This window comes from Sycon ciliatum, chromosome 9 (assembly GCF_964019385.1).
Source record: "Sycon ciliatum chromosome 9, ocSycCili1.1, whole genome shotgun sequence".
Taxonomy (NCBI): Eukaryota; Metazoa; Porifera; class Calcarea; order Leucosolenida; family Sycettidae; genus Sycon; species Sycon ciliatum.
The window spans coordinates 8,451,627-8,470,225 of record NC_088651.1 but is presented as its reverse complement, the minus strand read 5'-3'; the positions used below and the strand labels follow the sequence as shown (position 1 = coordinate 8,470,225).

At 49.0% G+C, this 18,599-nt stretch overlaps 1 protein-coding gene across 4 annotated transcripts in view; it reads left to right on the top strand.

The window, feature by feature from the left end:
- LOC135824918 (uncharacterized) overlaps positions 1–18,599 on the top strand; it is a 44,790-nt gene that overhangs the window by 22,248 nt on the left and 3,943 nt on the right. For all 4 annotated transcript variants that reach the window (XM_065337661.1, XM_065337660.1, XM_065337662.1 and 1 more), the window contains 6 exons: positions 47–157; positions 593–634; positions 8,372–8,995; positions 10,085–10,324; positions 11,940–12,771; positions 13,013–13,369. In XM_065337661.1, the coding sequence (XP_065193733.1) occupies positions 47–157; positions 593–634; positions 8,372–8,995; positions 10,085–10,324; positions 11,940–12,771; positions 13,013–13,369 (2,206 nt within the window). The remainder of the gene's footprint in view (positions 1–46; positions 158–592; positions 635–8,371; positions 8,996–10,084; positions 10,325–11,939; positions 12,772–13,012; positions 13,370–18,599) is intronic.

The following is an 18,599-nucleotide window of genomic DNA, read 5'->3' as shown; positions in this document are numbered from 1 at the left end:
CAGGTATGTATCTGGAGGAGGAATTCTTGGCCTTTTTCTGTCATAGGACGGCATCATGGATTGCCTAGTTGGTGTGCACATTAGTCAAGAAGACATGGATGCTTGGACTGAGTTACTCGGAAGACTATCCAAACAACGTTTCTTGGAGCTCACCCAGGTAAGTGAGTGATTGTATCCACACTCGCCAAAGTCAGTTTGACTGGTGTACGTACAGCGCACCTATAATTATTATTCCATTGTCCCCATTGATCGGCGAAAACTTTACTTTTCTCTTCCATTCTTATCACAACACTTTGTTATAGCCCATGACTTTCCTAGAAAATGTTGTAATGCGATACCTGGTGGTGCATGAAATGTTCCCACAATGGAGATGGTGAAATTTCAGAAGATGATTCAATAACAGGTGCATTCTCTACCTGCATATGTGTGCTGCGACATGTGTGTGTGTTCATGTGTATGTATGTGTGTGTGTGTGTGTGTGTGTGTGTGTGTGTGTGTGTGTGTGTGTGTGTGTGTGTGTGTGCATGCATGTGTGCGTTCATGCGTGTGTGCGTGCGTGCGTGCGTGCGTGCGTGTGTGTAATGCAACTCAGGAAGCCATAACCATTCGGAAAGAACTACCTCCACCGCTTCTGGTGAGTTCAGGGTCAATGTTGTGAGCAGTGACAGTACTCCCACACCCTCTGTAATCCCCATAGTTTCTGGACGTCATCGAGGTGCATTTCCTTTCTAGATCCATGTAGTAACAGAAAGAGAAGGTGAGACAGAGCCACCGAGATATAGAGGGAAAGCGAAAGAGAGGAAAGAAGAGAGACAGACATACAGACATACAGACATACAGATAGACACACACATAGACAGACACACATACAGACAGACAGACAGACACACACACCTTGAAACCTTGAAACTGCCACCTAAAGGTGATGCAGTGCCTCAAAGAGGCAAGGAGGGCAGAGTTACTTCTTGCATTTGTGTTGAGCCAGGTACTGGAGACGTGTGAACTTCCGAGAGCAGGTCGGGCATGGGATGGTGCGGCGCTCGGAGCCAGAGCTGCATGTTCTGCGGTTGCAGTTGTGCCGGTGGTGCCCAGCTTTGCTCCGGAAACAGCGGTCACAGGTGTGGCAGTGATAATGACATTGGCTGCAATCAGGTGGGCGAGGTGCAACAATCTCTGGAACTGGAGCGTCACCAAGACTGGGAGAGCAGCTGTGCACAGCAAATCCACCTCGGCTGGCAAACCAACGATGGCACGTTTCGCACAACACAGCACCGGCCTGTTCATGGATCGGCTTCAGTCGCTCTTCCCTGCATTTGTGCCGCCGAAGTCCGCTTTCACTGGCGAAGAGTCGCTCACAGATCGCACAACACACTGACTTGGCTGTCGTTTCAAGGCGTAAACGCCGTGCAACAATAGCATCCGAGATGGCCTGGATCCACTCGCCACGTTCAGCTGCGAGGTCGTACCAACCGGTGTATAGACCGAACGCCTTGAGGTCATCGCGTACCACATCACGCCATCGACGCCTGGGGCCATGAGCAGGGCGTGGAGTATGGAGCCACGAGAACAACACTGCCTTTGGAAGCCGGTGGTCGTCCATCCTGGCAATGTGGCCAAGCCACTGCAGCCATCGACGGGCAACCATGTCAGCAACTGGCTCTGTAGCGCACATTCTATGCAGCGAGGCAGATGACAGGTGGTCCTCCCACTGTTTGGAACGCGAGATGCCGAGAATGACACGAACGCAGCGGTTGTGGAATTGTTCAAGGCGACGTATGTCGGCACGCAACAGTGTCCAGTTCTCAGCCCCGTACAACAGCACCGACAACACACAGCATGTGTACGTGTGTTGTTTTGTCTAGGATGTTAGTGAAGTGTTCCGAAAAACTGACGAGTAGAGGCTGCCAAAGGCCTTAGATGCAGCAGCAATGCGGTTGGACACATCGGTGTGGCATCGTCCGTCTGGTGTTACCACTGAGCCGAGATATGTAAACTGGCTGACATGCTGGATGGCGTTGCCTTGTACGCTTAGCGGGGTACGGTCACTGTCGTTGATCTGATGCCCAACAGCCATGAACACTGTCTTTGCCATGTTGAGAGACAGCCCGAATGCTCCACTGACCTCCGCAAATATCTCAAGCATACGCTGAGCATCCGAGTGGCTGGGTGCAAACAAGGCTGCATCATCAGCAAACTCACCATCTGTGATGACCATATCATTACCACGCTTAGATCTCTTGAAAAGCTGACCATCGGCACAGGTACGGAGTGGAAAACCAGACACTCCACGCTCTTGGACGCGTGCGCACCAACGTTCCATCACTGCACCAGCAAACAAGTTGAAAAGGACTGGTGCCATTGTACACCCTTGGCGCAATCCGTTGCACACTGGGAAGCCTTCAGTGGGGGAACCATTAACGATGATCGTGGCTGTCATGTTGTCGTGAAAAGACTTCAGAAGGCTGACCAGTTGCTCCGGGACTCCCAGCTTCAGCAGGACAATCCACAGTGCAGCACGCGGAACAGAATCGTATGCCTTCCTCAAATCGACAAACACCAGGAATCCCTTGGATTGGTGCTCGTGACACTTCTCTACAACCTGGCGAACAACAAACGTCATGTCCGTGCAGGAGCGACCTTTCCGGAAACCACACTGTGATTCAGGCAGCACACTTTCGGCGACTTTCTGCAATCGGTTTTGCAGCAGGCGTCCGAACAGCTTGCCAATGACGTCGAGGAGTGCGATGCCACGCCAGTTGTCGCAGCTAGTGAGGTCACCCTTCTTGGGTATCGGTATTATCTCAGCATTCACCCAATCTTGCGGTACTACGCCCTCCTCCCAAACCGCGGTAATGAGCTTAAACAGATTGGCATAGAATAGGTCGCAGTTGTATTTGACCATTTCCGGTAGAATGCCGGAGCTTCCAGCAGCTTTCCCGTTCGTAAGATAGCGAAGGCAGCGCTGGGCCTCTTCAGCAGTGGGTGAGGTGGCGAGGTGTTCCATGATGTTGCGCTGCTGGACCAAGTCAATTTCAGATCGGACAAAGCCGCTTGGAAGGTTCAGCAGCTTTTCGAAATGTTCAGACCAGCGGTTCTGCTGTGCCTCAACGGACGAGCATGGTGAGCCATCAGTCTGTTTGATCAGGCACGACTTAGTGGGAATCAATCCACGCCGGGCAGTCTGTAGATCCCGGATGCTGTTCCACACAGCCTTACACCCAAACTTCCTAGATTCGGCATCAGACGCAGTCTTACGGAACCAGTCCTCCTTAGCACTGCGTACAGCATCCCTTGCAGCTGAGCGCGCGCGGACAAACTCGCATCAGACGCAGTCTTACGGAACCAGTCCTCCTTAGCACTGCGTACAGCATCCCTTGCAGCTGAGCGCGCGCGGACAAACTCTCGCCGGACCAGAGGTGATGGATCTGCTAAAGATTTCTGGAATAGAGTGTTACGATGTGCAAGGAGAGGCTCGAGAGTGGCAGAACTGGCTGAGAACCAATCTGGCTGACGACGGCGACTCTTGCCTAGGACAGAGGTAGCTGCTTTAACTGTGGCGTCCCGTAGTGAAATCCATTGATCCTGAACTGAGGTCCCTGGTGCAGCGTCTTGCAGACAGTCGGATGAGGTATGGTACCACTCCGCCACAGTTGCTTGCCTTACTAAATCATCATCCTCTGATGCAGTTGGGTCAGCAGGTCCGAGCTGGGATACATCAAAGCGACGGCGATCAGGGGCCTTGCTCTTTGGCGGGTAGAAACGGCGGCGGCAACCAAGTGACAACGTTAGCCCAACAAGTTTGTGATCGGTCCCACACTCAGCAGACCGGTACACACGGCAATCTGTACAGCGCTGAAAATCCCGCTGCCAGGTGATCACATAATCAATACAGTGCCAGTGCTGTGAACGTGGATGCTGCCAGGTAACTTTATGAATGTCCTTTTTCTTGAAGTACGTATTACAGAGTCGAGAGTTGAACATGGATAGAAAGCTCAACAGTTCCTCACCAGCTTCATTCATGGTACCAACGCCATAAGGACCACGCACTTGCCTCCATGCGTCCTCTTCATGACCTGGGCTGCTGCCAACACGGGCGTTGAAGTCACCAAGTACGACGTACAAATCACGCTCCGGGATGGATAACAGACAATCACGAAGTTCGCCATAAAATTTCTCCTTTTCATGGCGAGGCCTCGCGAACGTTGGAGCGTAGCAGGAAATGACATGCAGCCACTGATCGCCAAACAACAGTTTCGCCACAACAACTCGCGAGCTGACAGCTCGCCACTGACACCCACCGTTTTTCCACGCTCGTTGGGCCAAACCTAAAAGAACGATTGCAACTCCCTCGCCGCGATATGCGGGCATTCCTCGCTCTGTTGGGACGGGGCATCCTGCATTTAGAACAGACGCTCCACTGATCAAATACTCGTGATCGCCGAACCATTTCGTCTCCTGAAGACCTGCGACTGAGAAATTCAAATTTTGAATTTGGTGAAGAACAATTTGAATTTTTTTGTCTTCCGCGACGGGCAAGCTTCTTTCGTGACGAGCTGTCTCGATGCTTCCATCATTCTCCACTAAGCTGTTGACGTTCCAGGTACAAAACTTCAACACAAACGCTTCGTTTCTCCGTCTCCTACTTCGTGCAAGGGGGTCTACCTGGAGGTTTGCAAAACCGTCGCAGGTGTTGTGGGTACGTGGCGGGTTGCAAGTGGCAACATCAGGCGTTGCCCCGTCATTGCTTCCCAGGTCTCCACGCACCATACTCACAACCTAGCCAGGGGTGGCCCTAGGCCACCCCTGGGGATATTATAGCTAAGCAAACTTGTGAACCAGCAGAGCTCAAAAAAGTGCTTCCTACTCCAACTAATACAAAACACACACACAGACACACACACACACAAACACACAGGCAGACAGACAGCAAACAGACAGAGATATAGAGAGAAAGAGAGAGACAGAGAGACAGAGAGTAAGTTAGAGAAAGCTATGTGAGCTACACGAACAGCATGTACTTGTAATGCATCCATGACTTGTGACCATCAGTGGAGTTTGCTTAATCCATGAGTGGATCAATCAAGCCTGCAGTTCTGTACCTACATAGTTGATCTGCCAAATTTAATATGAACCAAAATACGACAAAAGGGGGGAGATGGCAACCTCTACCCCCCCCCCCCCCCACCACCACCACCACCACAACCACAGCAACAACCATACCTAACAGCCATGTGAAGGATCGCAGGGAATTGGAATAGAAGTGATACGTGTACTGAAGTAGACTAAAGCTGTGCTGAAAGACCAAACTGCATGCGTGTGATACATTGTCTAGATAATACTTCAAGTAGTACTCCTGGATCACAAGCATTTGAAGCCAGGCAACCCATAATCAATACAAAGATAACCCAGGTTTACTTCGAAATGTCTTCGTTGTTTCCCGTACTTGGACTCCAAGGGTCACCCGGAGTGTTGTTTGTGGCCAACACACTGTTTGACATTCATACAAGTATTTTTTTAACCATTTTGATTTTTGGATCCGTGAGACAAAACAATATAATTATTGTGAACGTCAGTTCACAGCTACTTCCTCCGCGTCATTACAATTGTCGCTTCACACATTGCAATGTTTGTGACTTGCTTGTCTTAGTTGGACTGTCGGAACCAGGGAGTATATGTATTTTACTACTCCCTGGTCGGAACTGTTGTTTTCTGGGTTCGAACATTAGCAATACCCTTCCTATGCAATATCTACTTGTTACGGAAGCCATGGTGGCCTCGGAGCTCTCTCTTCCGCACCAAACAAACTCATCCCGCTCCACGCTATTTCGCCCCAGAGCACGCATCTTTTTCTGGAGTTCTTGCCGACCCACATCGTTCACACAGGCATTTGTCAAGACTACAGGCTCAGGTGTAAGACTCCTGATATCTCTCCTGAATTTGAAATGCTGAAGTTGACAATGGCAAGAACAAAGTTTTCTCAAGTTCCTTAAAAACCCCTTTACGTGTGACGCATGATGCTGCGAAGGTAGCAGGTCTGAAAACACCAACAAAATCAGCGAAGTACTTGTCAAAGAAAGAAGCTGTGGAGCTGCTTACCCTATTCCACTGGAAGGGCGTTATGGTGTAATTCAAAAATGCTAGTTTGCCATCATCGCCTGCCATCTGGAGGCATGGATCGCTTGAAAACGAAGTTTCATGACCTGAATTTGAACGCGCGTTTTGTTCAGCGTGTTTATTTTTTCATTTTTTTTACTACACGTATGTTCACAAAACCAGCTCGAAAAGAATAAGGAAAGACAATGGTACGGAGACTAGGACAAACTGACAAGTAATGAGCAGGCGCTGTGCCGAGATGCAGCAGTGATGGTGGGGCATTGATGACTCTGCCGACCTGAGGTCTCAGCATCACGGCCAAAAACACGCACCAAAACAAAGAAAAAAAGAAGATAGAGCTGTACAGTTCAGAAAGAGGCGAAGAAACCCAAAGCTTAACACAAACGAGTGTGGGGGAGAAACTATCATACTATTCATAGGGAATCAACTGCCCAGAGCCAGTTTGTGCTGCGAAGATGGCGATAAACGTTTGTTTTGAATGATTGCATTCTCTTGCTGTGGGGAGGCTGGGACAGGAGAGCGGCAGGGAGGGAGTTCCAATCGCTGATGCTGCAGTGTGGGAACAGCGCTTCAGCGCCAGCGGGGCAGATGCAGGCAGCTGGTGTTGGAGCTGGTGGTCATGGCCACTGACACTACCGTGCTCGCTGCGGGTTCTAAGGTTGGCAGAGGTGATACGGCGTGGTGGCAACACAGAAAGCAGCTGCGGAGGACCAGGCAAGCAGTGCAGCTTGCACAGGCAGGCAAGCGAGGCAACAGTACGGCGGATGGCTAAGCTGAGTACGTGTGCCCCAGGGCCGATAGCATGGTGTGCGCGGCGCTGAACATTGTTCAGACGCTGGAGGTGACTCTGCGCAGCTCTCATCCATACAAGAGGCGCATACTCCATGACTGGTCGTACAAACGCCTTATGCACTGTCATCCGGCCGGCGGGGGTGAGGATGTGGGCGGCTCTGTTTAGGACCCCAAGCCGTTGGTGTGCGCGGGTGGCTACGGAGCGTAGGTGATCGCCAAAGGTCAACTTGGCGTCCACCTTCACACCAAAAGAGGTTGATGCTGCATGGTTGTCTCGGGCACCAGTGTGCCACCAAACAGGAGTGGGGGAGATCTAAGCCGGCGCATCTGAGGGTGGCTGTCATGGCCTGGGATTTAGTTGGCTCAAAAGTCACTTTCCACGTGCGGCCCCATTCGTGCAGTCGGTCAACGGACACCTGCAGTGACTGCTCTGCGACTTCCGGGGTCCGCTGGGAGGTGACTAAGCTGTATAAAGCTGTGTCATCAGCATTGGCCTCCAAGCTGGCGCCGTCAGCGAGCACGTCTGGCGCGTCATTGACGTACGCCAGGAAAAGCGTTGGACCAAGAATGCTTCCCTGGGGACTCCAGCGGAGCGAAAGGGTCGGCCTCAAACTCTGATGAAGACATCGACCTCAGCTTCAAGTGCCACGAAGCGGGAGGCCACAAACTCAAGCTCAGTCAGTCGACAATGCTCTGCCTCAAATTCTAGCTGAGTTCTTTGCTTCGAGTGGACAAAATAATTTTGTAAAAATCGCTCTGGGAAGCGACAATTGTAATGACGCGGAGGAAGTAGGACTTGACCTGAATCACCCACGCTCGTGTATTTGTAAAGTGCGACTCCGATTTAGCCTGCTACAAATACATATATGTTATATTGTCTGAAGTTGAGAGAAGTTCAGTGTACTTCGAAGTAGATGAGTGTATGTTTTATAATGACAGTATTTAGAGTGTGTGTTGCTTGTTGGTTTAGCCACTATAGTCCAAGGCAAGTTTCGTGCACCAGCACATCTTCTCCAGGCGTCAGGGGCTCAGCCTACCCGCCCATCCGACTCGCCACACACAACAGCGCAACTGAACTAAAAGTTCTACATAATATCTTGACAAGACGAAGACGGACAGACAAGAAGACCGGACACGACGAGGCAAAACTGATAACTGAAGAAAGGGACAAACATTGCGGCAGCATATATGAGCATGCGCGCAAAATAATGTTGCACGCGCGACAATGACGTAAGTGGTCCATGGTGTCTACATGTACAGAAGACTACACATGCAACCAAACCGATGCAACGAAGTCAAGACTACCACTACACAATCACAATAAAACTAAAGAACAACATAAATAAGCCATGAAAAGTCTTTCACTCTAGACCCGTTGCGCAACAGCAAGACATGCTGGATAGAGGTTGACATTTCTGCTTCTTTCTTTGCTCTTTTCTTTTCCATACCTGACTTGTGTCTGCAGCAAGTTTCAACCAGCATCCGCCGGAAAACTAACCAGCAATCGCCACTGGTTGTTCGACTTCTAGGTCACCCTGGTGGAGGAAAGTCATCCCTTCTGAAATCAATTCTACGCCGCCGTCGTTTCTTTGGCAAAGTTAAGAATATCTTCCGCGGTGACCAATGTGACACGATACTGGCCTCCAGGACACGAGGTATGCGACGTTACGTGGATGACGGCACAATATACCTTGACCTTGGAGGTCAGTATCGATTCATGTCCCAACATCAACGACTGACGAAATTCTCCGATGTCTGGGCTCTCAATCTGCTCATGGTGTCGGGCATGGAGTCCATCGTGAACATGAGACGTTGGATCCGCACCTGGGCAGATTTCATTGTCTGCAGCTGTGCAGAGGGCACAACCACTCACAACAAAGCTCTTATTGTTGTGACACGCCGGGACCGTCTCTCCAAGGAGCGCATGACCGCCATTGAGAAGGAGTGTGCGACGCTGCAGAAAGTCTTAGGCGTGCATCTGGAATTCCTGGATGAACCCATCCCATTCGTCAATGCCATCAGCGAGACGTGTGAAGGTGTGGCTGCATTGAAAGAATTGATCCAACGACACAAGGAAAAGATGCAACAAGTGAGTATGACAACGTTGAAGGGGACGCTAACACTAAAATGAAGAGAAAGTAGATGGGGTTAACTATTTTCTTTCTTGTTTATCTGCAAAAACAAACTTCATACCAGAATGTTGTCAAGTTGGGATACCGGTATGGTGCCATATGTCCCGCACCGAGGTTTGAAAAAATATCTGACTGCTTTGGCACAATGGAGGGCGAAAATTTTGCGTTTTTCCAATGTACTCCCATGCAAAGTCTATCTCTCTGACGTCATAAATCCGTCCTAGTTATTATTATTATTACAGGAATCCTGATAATTCGAGTATGGCTTAATTCGAACATACCGCTTAATTAGAAGTTTTTCCAGGACCGATTTCTCTCAATACGATTCCCACATAAAAAATTCTGACAATTCGAACCTCGAACTGGACATGTCCGGTTAATTAGAAGTCCCACAGGTTCCACTCACATAGAAAATGTGTGGGATTTGTGCTGATAATTCGAAGTTAGCAAAGTGTAATTCGAAGTTCACTGTACACTGTATTGGTCAGTTCAGTTTGCATGAGCAGGCTGTGCCGGGCAGTTCAGTATCCGCGAAATCTGTGTCTAAGGTCCATAGCGCAACTCTGCGTGACCATTTGAGCATTTTGACATACATATTGAGTTGTGGGTTCATGTTTGGATAATTAGAATGTCCGGATAATTCGAAGTTTTTTCCTGGCATTTTGAGGTTCGAATTATCAGGATTTCACCTGTATATGCATTTCAGCGGCAATGTCAGCCGCACAATGGCAACCCACATATTCGCATATGCCGGAAATAGAATGTTATGCCATTTCCTAGTTTGGGCAACTTAGTAACCTCATCATGATGTCACCAAATTTAATGAATATTTCAAACCGGTGTAACTCGCCGACGGCTGCTCCGATCAACCTGGTACCATCACCATTGTAATCTGTGCATTTTTTTCTACATGTTGTGAAGTGTTCATTTTAGGGTGAACTTCCCCTTTTTAACAAACCATCCTTTTCGCCTCCCCTCCTCTCCCACTCCCTCTCTTCTTCCTCAACGTGTATTTACCTTGTTTCCAAATGTTATGTTCTCAATAGGCACCTGGACCTGTTTCGGAGGTGGTTGCGTCCATTTCGGAGGCACATCTGGAGAATGTTCGTGATCAATGCAGAGACAGTCCTGCTATCAGCACTGACCAGTTTGTGGAACTCCTGGCTACAGCAATTGCTCGCTTTGATTACAACTGCGATGACTCTTTAACACCAGTTGTACTGAAAGCACTGAAGGAAGTCCTGGATGTCAACATGGAGCTGTACAACCTCCACCAGAAAGCGCTGGTAAGTAACGTTGCTGCTCCAAGTACTGCCTTGTTAATTAATAAGTTTGAGAAGTCTTTTTGGATCCCGCAATATTCTGCCCGAAGTGGAATGTCCAAGGTGCAACAAACTGTTGAGTCCGAACAAGGCCAACTGACAACAGGAACAAGTAGGTTGGTGGAACGTCATTAATAATCACCATGTAGTCGTTTCGTTCGTCTTGGTCTCTTGTCCCGTTTCTAATAAAATTTATTAGAAACCGGACAAGAGACCAAGACGAACGAAACGACTACATGGTGATTATTGAAGAGGGAGATTATTGAAGAGAGCTTATTGAAGAGAGAGAGAGAGAAAGAATTGAAGAGAGCAACGCAATATAAAGGGCCTGGGTAGCTATGGCAAACATGGACGTGCAAGTAGCTACCCAGGCCAAATGAATAATGCATGAACTAATGAATTATATGAATTAGTATATTATTGTAATTACTTGTTGGCCTAACAAAACCATGTGGAAGTACTAATAGGCTATGCTGATAATCAGTGTCAGTCGGGGTAGCTTCAAAGAGTGTTCTATGCAAGTGAGCCAAGAGCAATTTACAGAAATACTGGAAAGTACAGAGAGTGATTGGCTGACAGTAGACACCACGCGTGCAGGCATATGGCTTGTGCCGGGTCAGTGGTGGCAAACTTCGAAAGCATTGATGCATTGATGCAATGCACTAACTTTCGAAGTGCTTTGTATTCTCATAGTGCACACCTGCGACTTGGGGCCTGAAATAGGTCTCCTAAAGTGTGCACTATACCCCGGCAATTACATACATGCAGTGTCTGCTCTAGGATTGTAGGACAGCCGGGTACACGTGTACCTGGCGCAACCATTTCAACCGGGTCGGAGCCGGGTACACATGTACCTGGCGCTGTCTCACCAGCCGAGTCACATGCTTCAACTGGTTGGTTGGTTTATTTTAATTCGGACAATAAACGGGAACTAGGCCCAATGATATAAAGGCGAATGGATAAGCCGCATTTAGAAAAGAGAGGACAGGAATTAGAAAATTACGAAAGAAGAAGAAGTATCTGACACATACAAGCCATGTAGTCAGTCCTTTCAAAGTTCGAAAGTGTAAAGTAACAACAGGGTCACAGTTGACCCGGTACTATATTTTCAACTGGGTCCAAGCGCCGCCCAACCGGTCGGATTACCCGGCTCACCCGGCGCTGGAGCAGACACTGACTTGTACAAGTGTTTGTGTGTAATGTGTATATGCCTGTACAAGCGAGACCGGTTGAGGCAGCTTGAAGCAGAGTCCTTAATGCACAGGTGTGCAGAGCAGTATACACATAGTTACAACGGAGGCAAAAAGCTGTATACCTGGTAGCTGTGAATGCCAGCCCCTGCTGTCTGATGATGGCTGAAATGCGTGAAACTTGAAGTTAATGATAGACAGCCTTTCACGTACATTGTGTGTGTACATGTATATGCATGTATTTGTGTATGCGGGTATGTGTCTATGCGGGTATTTGTGTATGTGTCTATGCGGGTATGTGTCTATGCATGTATGTGTGTATGCGGGTATGTGTCTATGCGGGTATGTGTCTATGCGGGTATGTGCGTATCTATGTGTATTCACTACAGGTATTCTATTTTCCGGATGCCAAGCTGGTGGTTGTTCAACCTCTATGGTTGATGAGTGACATCACAGGAAAATTTTACTCGCCAAAGTCATTTCCTCCACCGATAATTATCTGTGATGAGTTTGGATTCGCTTCACACAGCCATGTCATTGAAGTACTGGCCAAAGATTCGCCGGTGCGTGGTGAAGACGCTCTCGACATTGCCGTACGCCTGGGTATGTGTCATGTGACCGAGGATGGTGAGCAAGTCATGATTCTTCCTGCACAGGCTGAATCACGCACTAGTCTGCACTGGGAGAAAGCCAACCCCGACCAGCACATCTACTACACTGGTCGCCGTCTCTACTGTAGGTCCGGTGTCGCTATCAGCGCAGCGTTGATGCCCACCATACAAATCTCACTCGTCAACTCCTTCACCAACAGGACACGCAAGTTTCCTGTCTGGCAGGGAGGTGTTCGTGTTTCGCTAACTCAGTACGTGAACACGGACACGCTGGTGGAGATCCCACACGGTCAACTTGCGCTCAACATCATAACCAGAGGGCCCGACCAACGTAGCGTGACTTCTCAGCAGGAAACTATCTGGGATCACATCTCTGCTCTTCCTCGCCAACAATCTCCTGGTTCTGACATGTCAACGGTGTTCGTTGATGATGGATGCCTGCCAAGTAGCGAGCTTCTACGACAGCGGGATCTGCAAGGAGATCTGAATGCTACCATGGAGTTCCTTGCCAGTGAGCGACTGCGTGCTCAGTTTGTCATGCCTGATGAGCGGGAGCCCGACACAAGAAAATATCATCCGTATGCTGTGTCTACAAGCTGCTGTAATGCAGGTCAGTGGCACTGTTTGTCATGCCTCGGTGTGTGCGTGTGTGCGTGTGTGTGTACCCTGTACGTGTGTGCGTGTGTATATGTATGTTTATCTGCAGGTGTTTGTGACTGGTTCTCAGCATGTCTCTTTGTCTGTCTCTCTTCGTCTATATATCCATATGGAACGACGTGCAGAAAATCTGGTAACGGTTTTATGACAATAGTCATAGCCCGGATTGCATTTTTGTTCCACTCCATGTGTAGATACGGTTGAGGAACGTCGCAGAGCCGCACGTCTCTGCTCAGCCTTCTATCAGCATCGCATTCTCCTACGCCCCGACTTTCCACTGCGCGACTGTCTTCTCAAACTTATCGAATGTGGACAGGTGAATACATCCTTCCTGGACGACGTGGATGATTGTTTGCGGAAACACCAGGCCAAGATGGCCGCCGATCTGTTTCGCGGGTCGATTTCCGACTTGCCTGACAGCGTGGTACTAACCCTAGTGGATGAAGTCCTTCCCAAGATAGCCAGTGCCAAAGATCTGTATCAGGCAATGCTGGAGTGTCCAGGTCGGGTCCTCTGTACTGTCAGCCCTAGTGATAGCCACTCCACGACTGGTAGGTGGTTGTCTTGCATTGATACATGGACTGGTGTTGTGTGTGCGTTTGTGCGTACGCGGGTACGTACATGCGTGCATGTGTGCTGCGTATGTATGCCGTATTTTCCAGACTATAAGCTGCACTTTAACCCTTTGGAGTCCATAACCTTTTTGCTTCCGAATTTGTGCCGGCACTCACCAAAATGCGCACTCAATTTCCAACATAACTTTGGTTCTACTTTACCGATTGGAAGATCTTGGGCTCGTTGGAAACCGCTTGAAAAAAAAATAGTCCAAACTCGCCAAGAGCACTGCACTTTGTCCACCCCAAAGCGCTTCAAACGCGAGTCCAGTTCCAGATCTGAGACGAAATCGGTCTCCTTCAGCCATTTCACTGAATCTAGCTCCAAACTGCTCATATGTTTTCGAGTGGAAGCTTACCTTGCCATGACTTTGGGCCGCTCCGGCCCTGGCTAGGCTGGGTAGGTGTGCATCTGGGCCGATAACCTGAAGTGTGCAGCGCTGAACATTCTACAGACGTTGGAGGTGACTCTCCACATATGTGTGTGTATGTTTGTGTGTGTGTGTGTGTGTGTGTGTGTGTGTGTGTGTGTGTGTGTGTGTGTGTGTGTATGTGTGTGTGTGTGTGTGTGTGTGTATGTGTGTGTGTGTGTGTGTATGTGTGCATTAGGGCTGAAAGGAATATTCGAATTATTCGAATATTCAAAATGTGCAGATCGGAAAAAGAATATTCTTCGTTAGAGTAGAATAAGAATGTTCGTAAATGTACAGAAACTCGTCTTTTTGATATCGAACAGGTTTATTTGGTGCAGAAAGTGGGTGAGATTGCCACCTTCCATGTGTTGTCATCAGCAAGACAAACGATAACATTGTCCTTTTCAAATGTCCCTCCTGTAAATGGGGTATACGCCAGTTGATGGTCTATGGTTACCATGGATACAACTAGGTATCCATGGATATTGTATGGTTTAGAATATTCGGAATATTCTTCGTTGGTTTGGTTTGGTTTGGTTTGGTTTTTATTATTTCAGTTCGTTGCCTCAACAGTACAAAGTACAAATATCAAGAGGGACGAACGAAAAGAGAAAATAAAACATAGCAGAGAGGAAGATGCAACTGAAAGGAAAGAAAAACGGAGAAGGAATGTGGACTGAGCAGATTCATGAACCATTACTAGAGCAGGGCGATGCATGAACAGAAGGGGCAAGTCCGTCGATATTCATGTTTGAAAAATTCCAAGCCTTATTTTATTGGTGAAATACATTTTCAAAAAGGAGGGGGTATAGCTATATAGGGATATAGTCAATTTGTCGTCATTTAGAGCGTGCAAAAGTTCTGTAGAAAATGATCTAATGTCCTCACTTCCTTTCAAGTGAGCAGGGAGGGCATTCCACATAAGGGATGCTCTGGAGGAAAAGGAATTGTACCCTACCATGGATTTATACAAGCAAATAATAATAATAATAATAATAATAATAGCACATTTCGCGTAGTAGAGCACTAAATAAAGAAATTCAGTGTTTTTTCCGCTTCTGTCTTGTGAGCATCATCAGCTAGGTGTAGTAGCTGCTGATACCGATTTCTCGCCGGGTGTCGAGCTGCACAGTTTCCTCCAGTCTGTCTTGTCTGCTGCTTGTTGTCGGCACCTGGAAAGGTCTTCCATGGTCTTCATTGGCACACCCAGCTTATTCAGCTGAGCAACCAGACTTGTGGCCAGTGTCAACCTTGGCCGTCCACGAGGTGCTTTGTTGCCCTTGTCAAAATAGCCGCTCATGGCTACTTGCGGTGGCGTGTCCGTGTCCATCCGTAGCACATGACCGGTCATTCGTAGTCGCCTATATGCAACTGTGTCTGATATAGGGTTGCTCTTGGTTCTCCGGTATAGGTCGTCGTTTGAAATTGTGTCTGGGTATCGTATTCCAAGGAGTGATCGCATTTGACGCCGGTGGAATGCGTCTGCCTTGGCCATTGCTGTTGACGATAATCCCCAGGTCTCGCAATTGTACAGGAATGTCGGCAGTACGATAGCGTTGTACAGGCGTAAGCGTGTCTTCTCTTCGATACGATTAACCGCCTGAAGCTGCTGGAGGTGATGTCTGCAATCACCAATCCAGATTGCACATGTCTCATCCACCACCTACTCCACAACACAACTATCACTGTTAAGGTTGCAAGTGCCACAGCTGAACCGTTTGAGAGCACTATTGGAACACCACAAGGCGACAGTCTCAGCCCAGTTCTCTTCATCTGCTATCTGGAGGCTGCACTACAGGAATGCAGAACTCGTCTCGCGCCCCGCCCTGCTGGCGACGCAAGTCTACCACCAGAGACGGGTTATGCAGATGACATCTCCTATTATTCAACCTGCAGGCTGTGGCTTGAGAATGCTCTGCCTGTAATAGCAGACACACTGCACGATTGGTCATTAAAAGTAAATCCAGATAAAACAGAGTGGATCCGTGTGTCACCTGAATCCGAGAGCTGGCGGACATCTAGGCAGCTTGGCTCCTTGATGGGGGAGGAAGAGGATGTTCGGCGCAGGATGGAACTTGCCTCTCGCGTGTTTGGCCAGCTGTACGCCCTATGGCTGCGTAGAGATACAAGCAAATTGACAAATTGTTTGTTGTAGTTCCACGAGTTGACCGCTTAGAGGTGGGCAAAGGGAAAAGACTGCGTAAGCATGATGCAGGCTGAACAATATGACAAATAAACGTAAACGTAAGAAATTGATAAATGTATCGATATTCAAGGTGTTTTATTTGAAGAGAAGCAAGAAGGGTCTGGGGGTGAAGGGTGGTGCGAGTGGATTTAGAGTAGACATGTTTACTGATTTGAAGCGTGGTCAGAGGTGATCCTGTCCTGTTAAAAGCGCCATTCTCTTGCAGTGACCTCTGGAGGCCAGAAATCTGGACCGAGGGCTGCTTCCTTGTGTTCCGCTGGAATGACGACGTGGGCGAATGCCACTCCAAAGTACTTGGTTTCAGAGACTGAACACTTGATTACTTGTATTTCTCGTCTTGTACACCACTTGGCAATCGAGTCAGAGGAGCATCCACTCTTTACGTTGCCCAAATATAGTGCGCAACACTTCGTGCGGGACCCTCCTGACAGCTGTTCCGAGGGCTTTGGGCGATTCTCGTAGTACGATGTGACTCGTGTCGAGGGAACGGTGGTCTCATTACGTGTGTCGTATGCCTTATTTGGTCCCTGGTGCCCAGCCTGTACGGTGGTGCTGTACAGTGCTGGAGGATGATAGGTGCCGTTTTTGGCGGGCCTGGTTTCAATCTGGGTTGCATTTGGTGATGTGCGTAGGTTCTGGGGTTGTACGGTGACAGCAGGCAAGGTTGGTTTCAAAAGAGCTCCAGCAGGGTGGTAGCTCTGCAAACTGTCATGGGGTACAGACAATGCACGTAGATCGGCCAAATCTGCCTTCAATGTAAGTATTTCGGCCTTCATTGATGTTATCAAGGATAGCTCCTTGGTGAGGCAAGTGACCTTTTTTTTTTTTTTTCGTTTCACACGTATTCGGAAAGAGAATATTCGTTCGCTTCATTGAGCATTCGTTTCAGCCCTAGCACTGTGTATGTGTGTGTGTGTTTCTGTATATCACTTCTGTATATCACGGATTGCAGACCATGCGTGCTTGCCACTAAACCGACTTGACTCAACCACATTAGCTTAACGTCCAATCCACTCACTCTTTGCATTACGCACGGCAGCTCTGCACTTGCCACGAGCCTCGACAAAGCGACGCCTGTCAGCGTCAGAACCAGAGGCGAGCCATTTGCGATGTAAGGCATTGCGGCTATCCAGCATAGGTGCAAGAACATCAGCACACGCTTCAAACCAATCCGGCTGGCGACGACGTGGACGGCCAAGATGCTTCTCAGCGCTGGTGACGATAGCAGATTTGACGGAAGTGCTATTCGGAATTATCACCTATCTCCATCCCATCCATCCGTGACAGTGACGGAGTTATCTGTAGCTCCCAGGAGGGGCAAGAGAAATGCTGGCTGCAGCATTTTGCCCGTCTATTGAACATTCGCAGCACCTTCGATGCTACCATCTTTGACCACATTGAGCAGCGTGAAGTTGATGAGTCACTCGGCCAACTTCCCTCACTAGAGGACCTCACTATGGCTATACGCCAGCTGGCTAATTGCAAGGCTCCTGGCTCATCTGGAATTGCACCTGAACTGCTTAAAGCTGGTGGTACACCATTGCTTGAGGCTCTGCTTGATGTTATTCACACTGCATGGACCAACGGAACGGTTCCCCAGGATTGGCGGGATGCCCAACTCGTCCCGATTCCCAAAAAGGGTGACTTGACCAACTGCAACAACTGGCGCGGCATTGCCCTCCTAGATGTCGCTGGCAAGGTTTGTGGCCGTCTCATTCAGGACCGTCTCCAACTTGTCGCGGAACAAGAACTTCCAGAATCCCAGTGTGGCTTTCGCCCTGGTCGCGGCTGCGCTGATGCCATCTTTTCCATTCGCCAGCTCATCGAGAAATCGTACCAGCACCGTCAGAAGCTGTTCTGTGTCTTCGTAGACCTGAAGAAAGCATATGATTCCGTACCACGCCCAGCACTCTGGCTAGCATTGGGGAGGCTAGGCATTCCTGAAGGGCTCCTCAATCTAATCCAATCGTTCCACGAGAGCATGCAGGCAGCTGTGCGCGTCGGTGCCAGCACTACCGAGTCGTTTGCGGTCAACAATGGCCTCCGTCAAGGCTGTGTGATGGCCCCAGTACTTTTTAATCTGTACTTCGGTGTTGTGCTTGAGCGGTGGGCACAAGTGATGCAGGACAGCGACCATCCACCTGGCATCCCCATCCAATTTAGCATCAATGGCAACCTTTTCTCTAAGCCCGCTCGCCAGTCTACTGCCGCAATCATCAACGACATTGAGTACGCAGATGACGCGGTCTTGCTCGCTGAAGACCGCCCTGGTGCTGAGAAGTGCCTTGAAACATTATGCACGGTTGCCTCTTCCTTTGGCCTCTGCGTCAACGCTGCTAAAACGAAATTTCTCGTGGCAGGTAGCCAAGTCAACATGCCTGATAGAGCCGATATGAACGTCAACGGTGATACTGTGGAGCACGTTCCATCCTTCATTTATCTGGGGTCCGTCGTGACACCGGATGCCCGCTCCTCTACTGACGTCAGTCGCCGCATAGCTGAGGCTTCCAAAGCCTTTGGAGCTCTTCTTCCAGTCTTGTCGGATCGC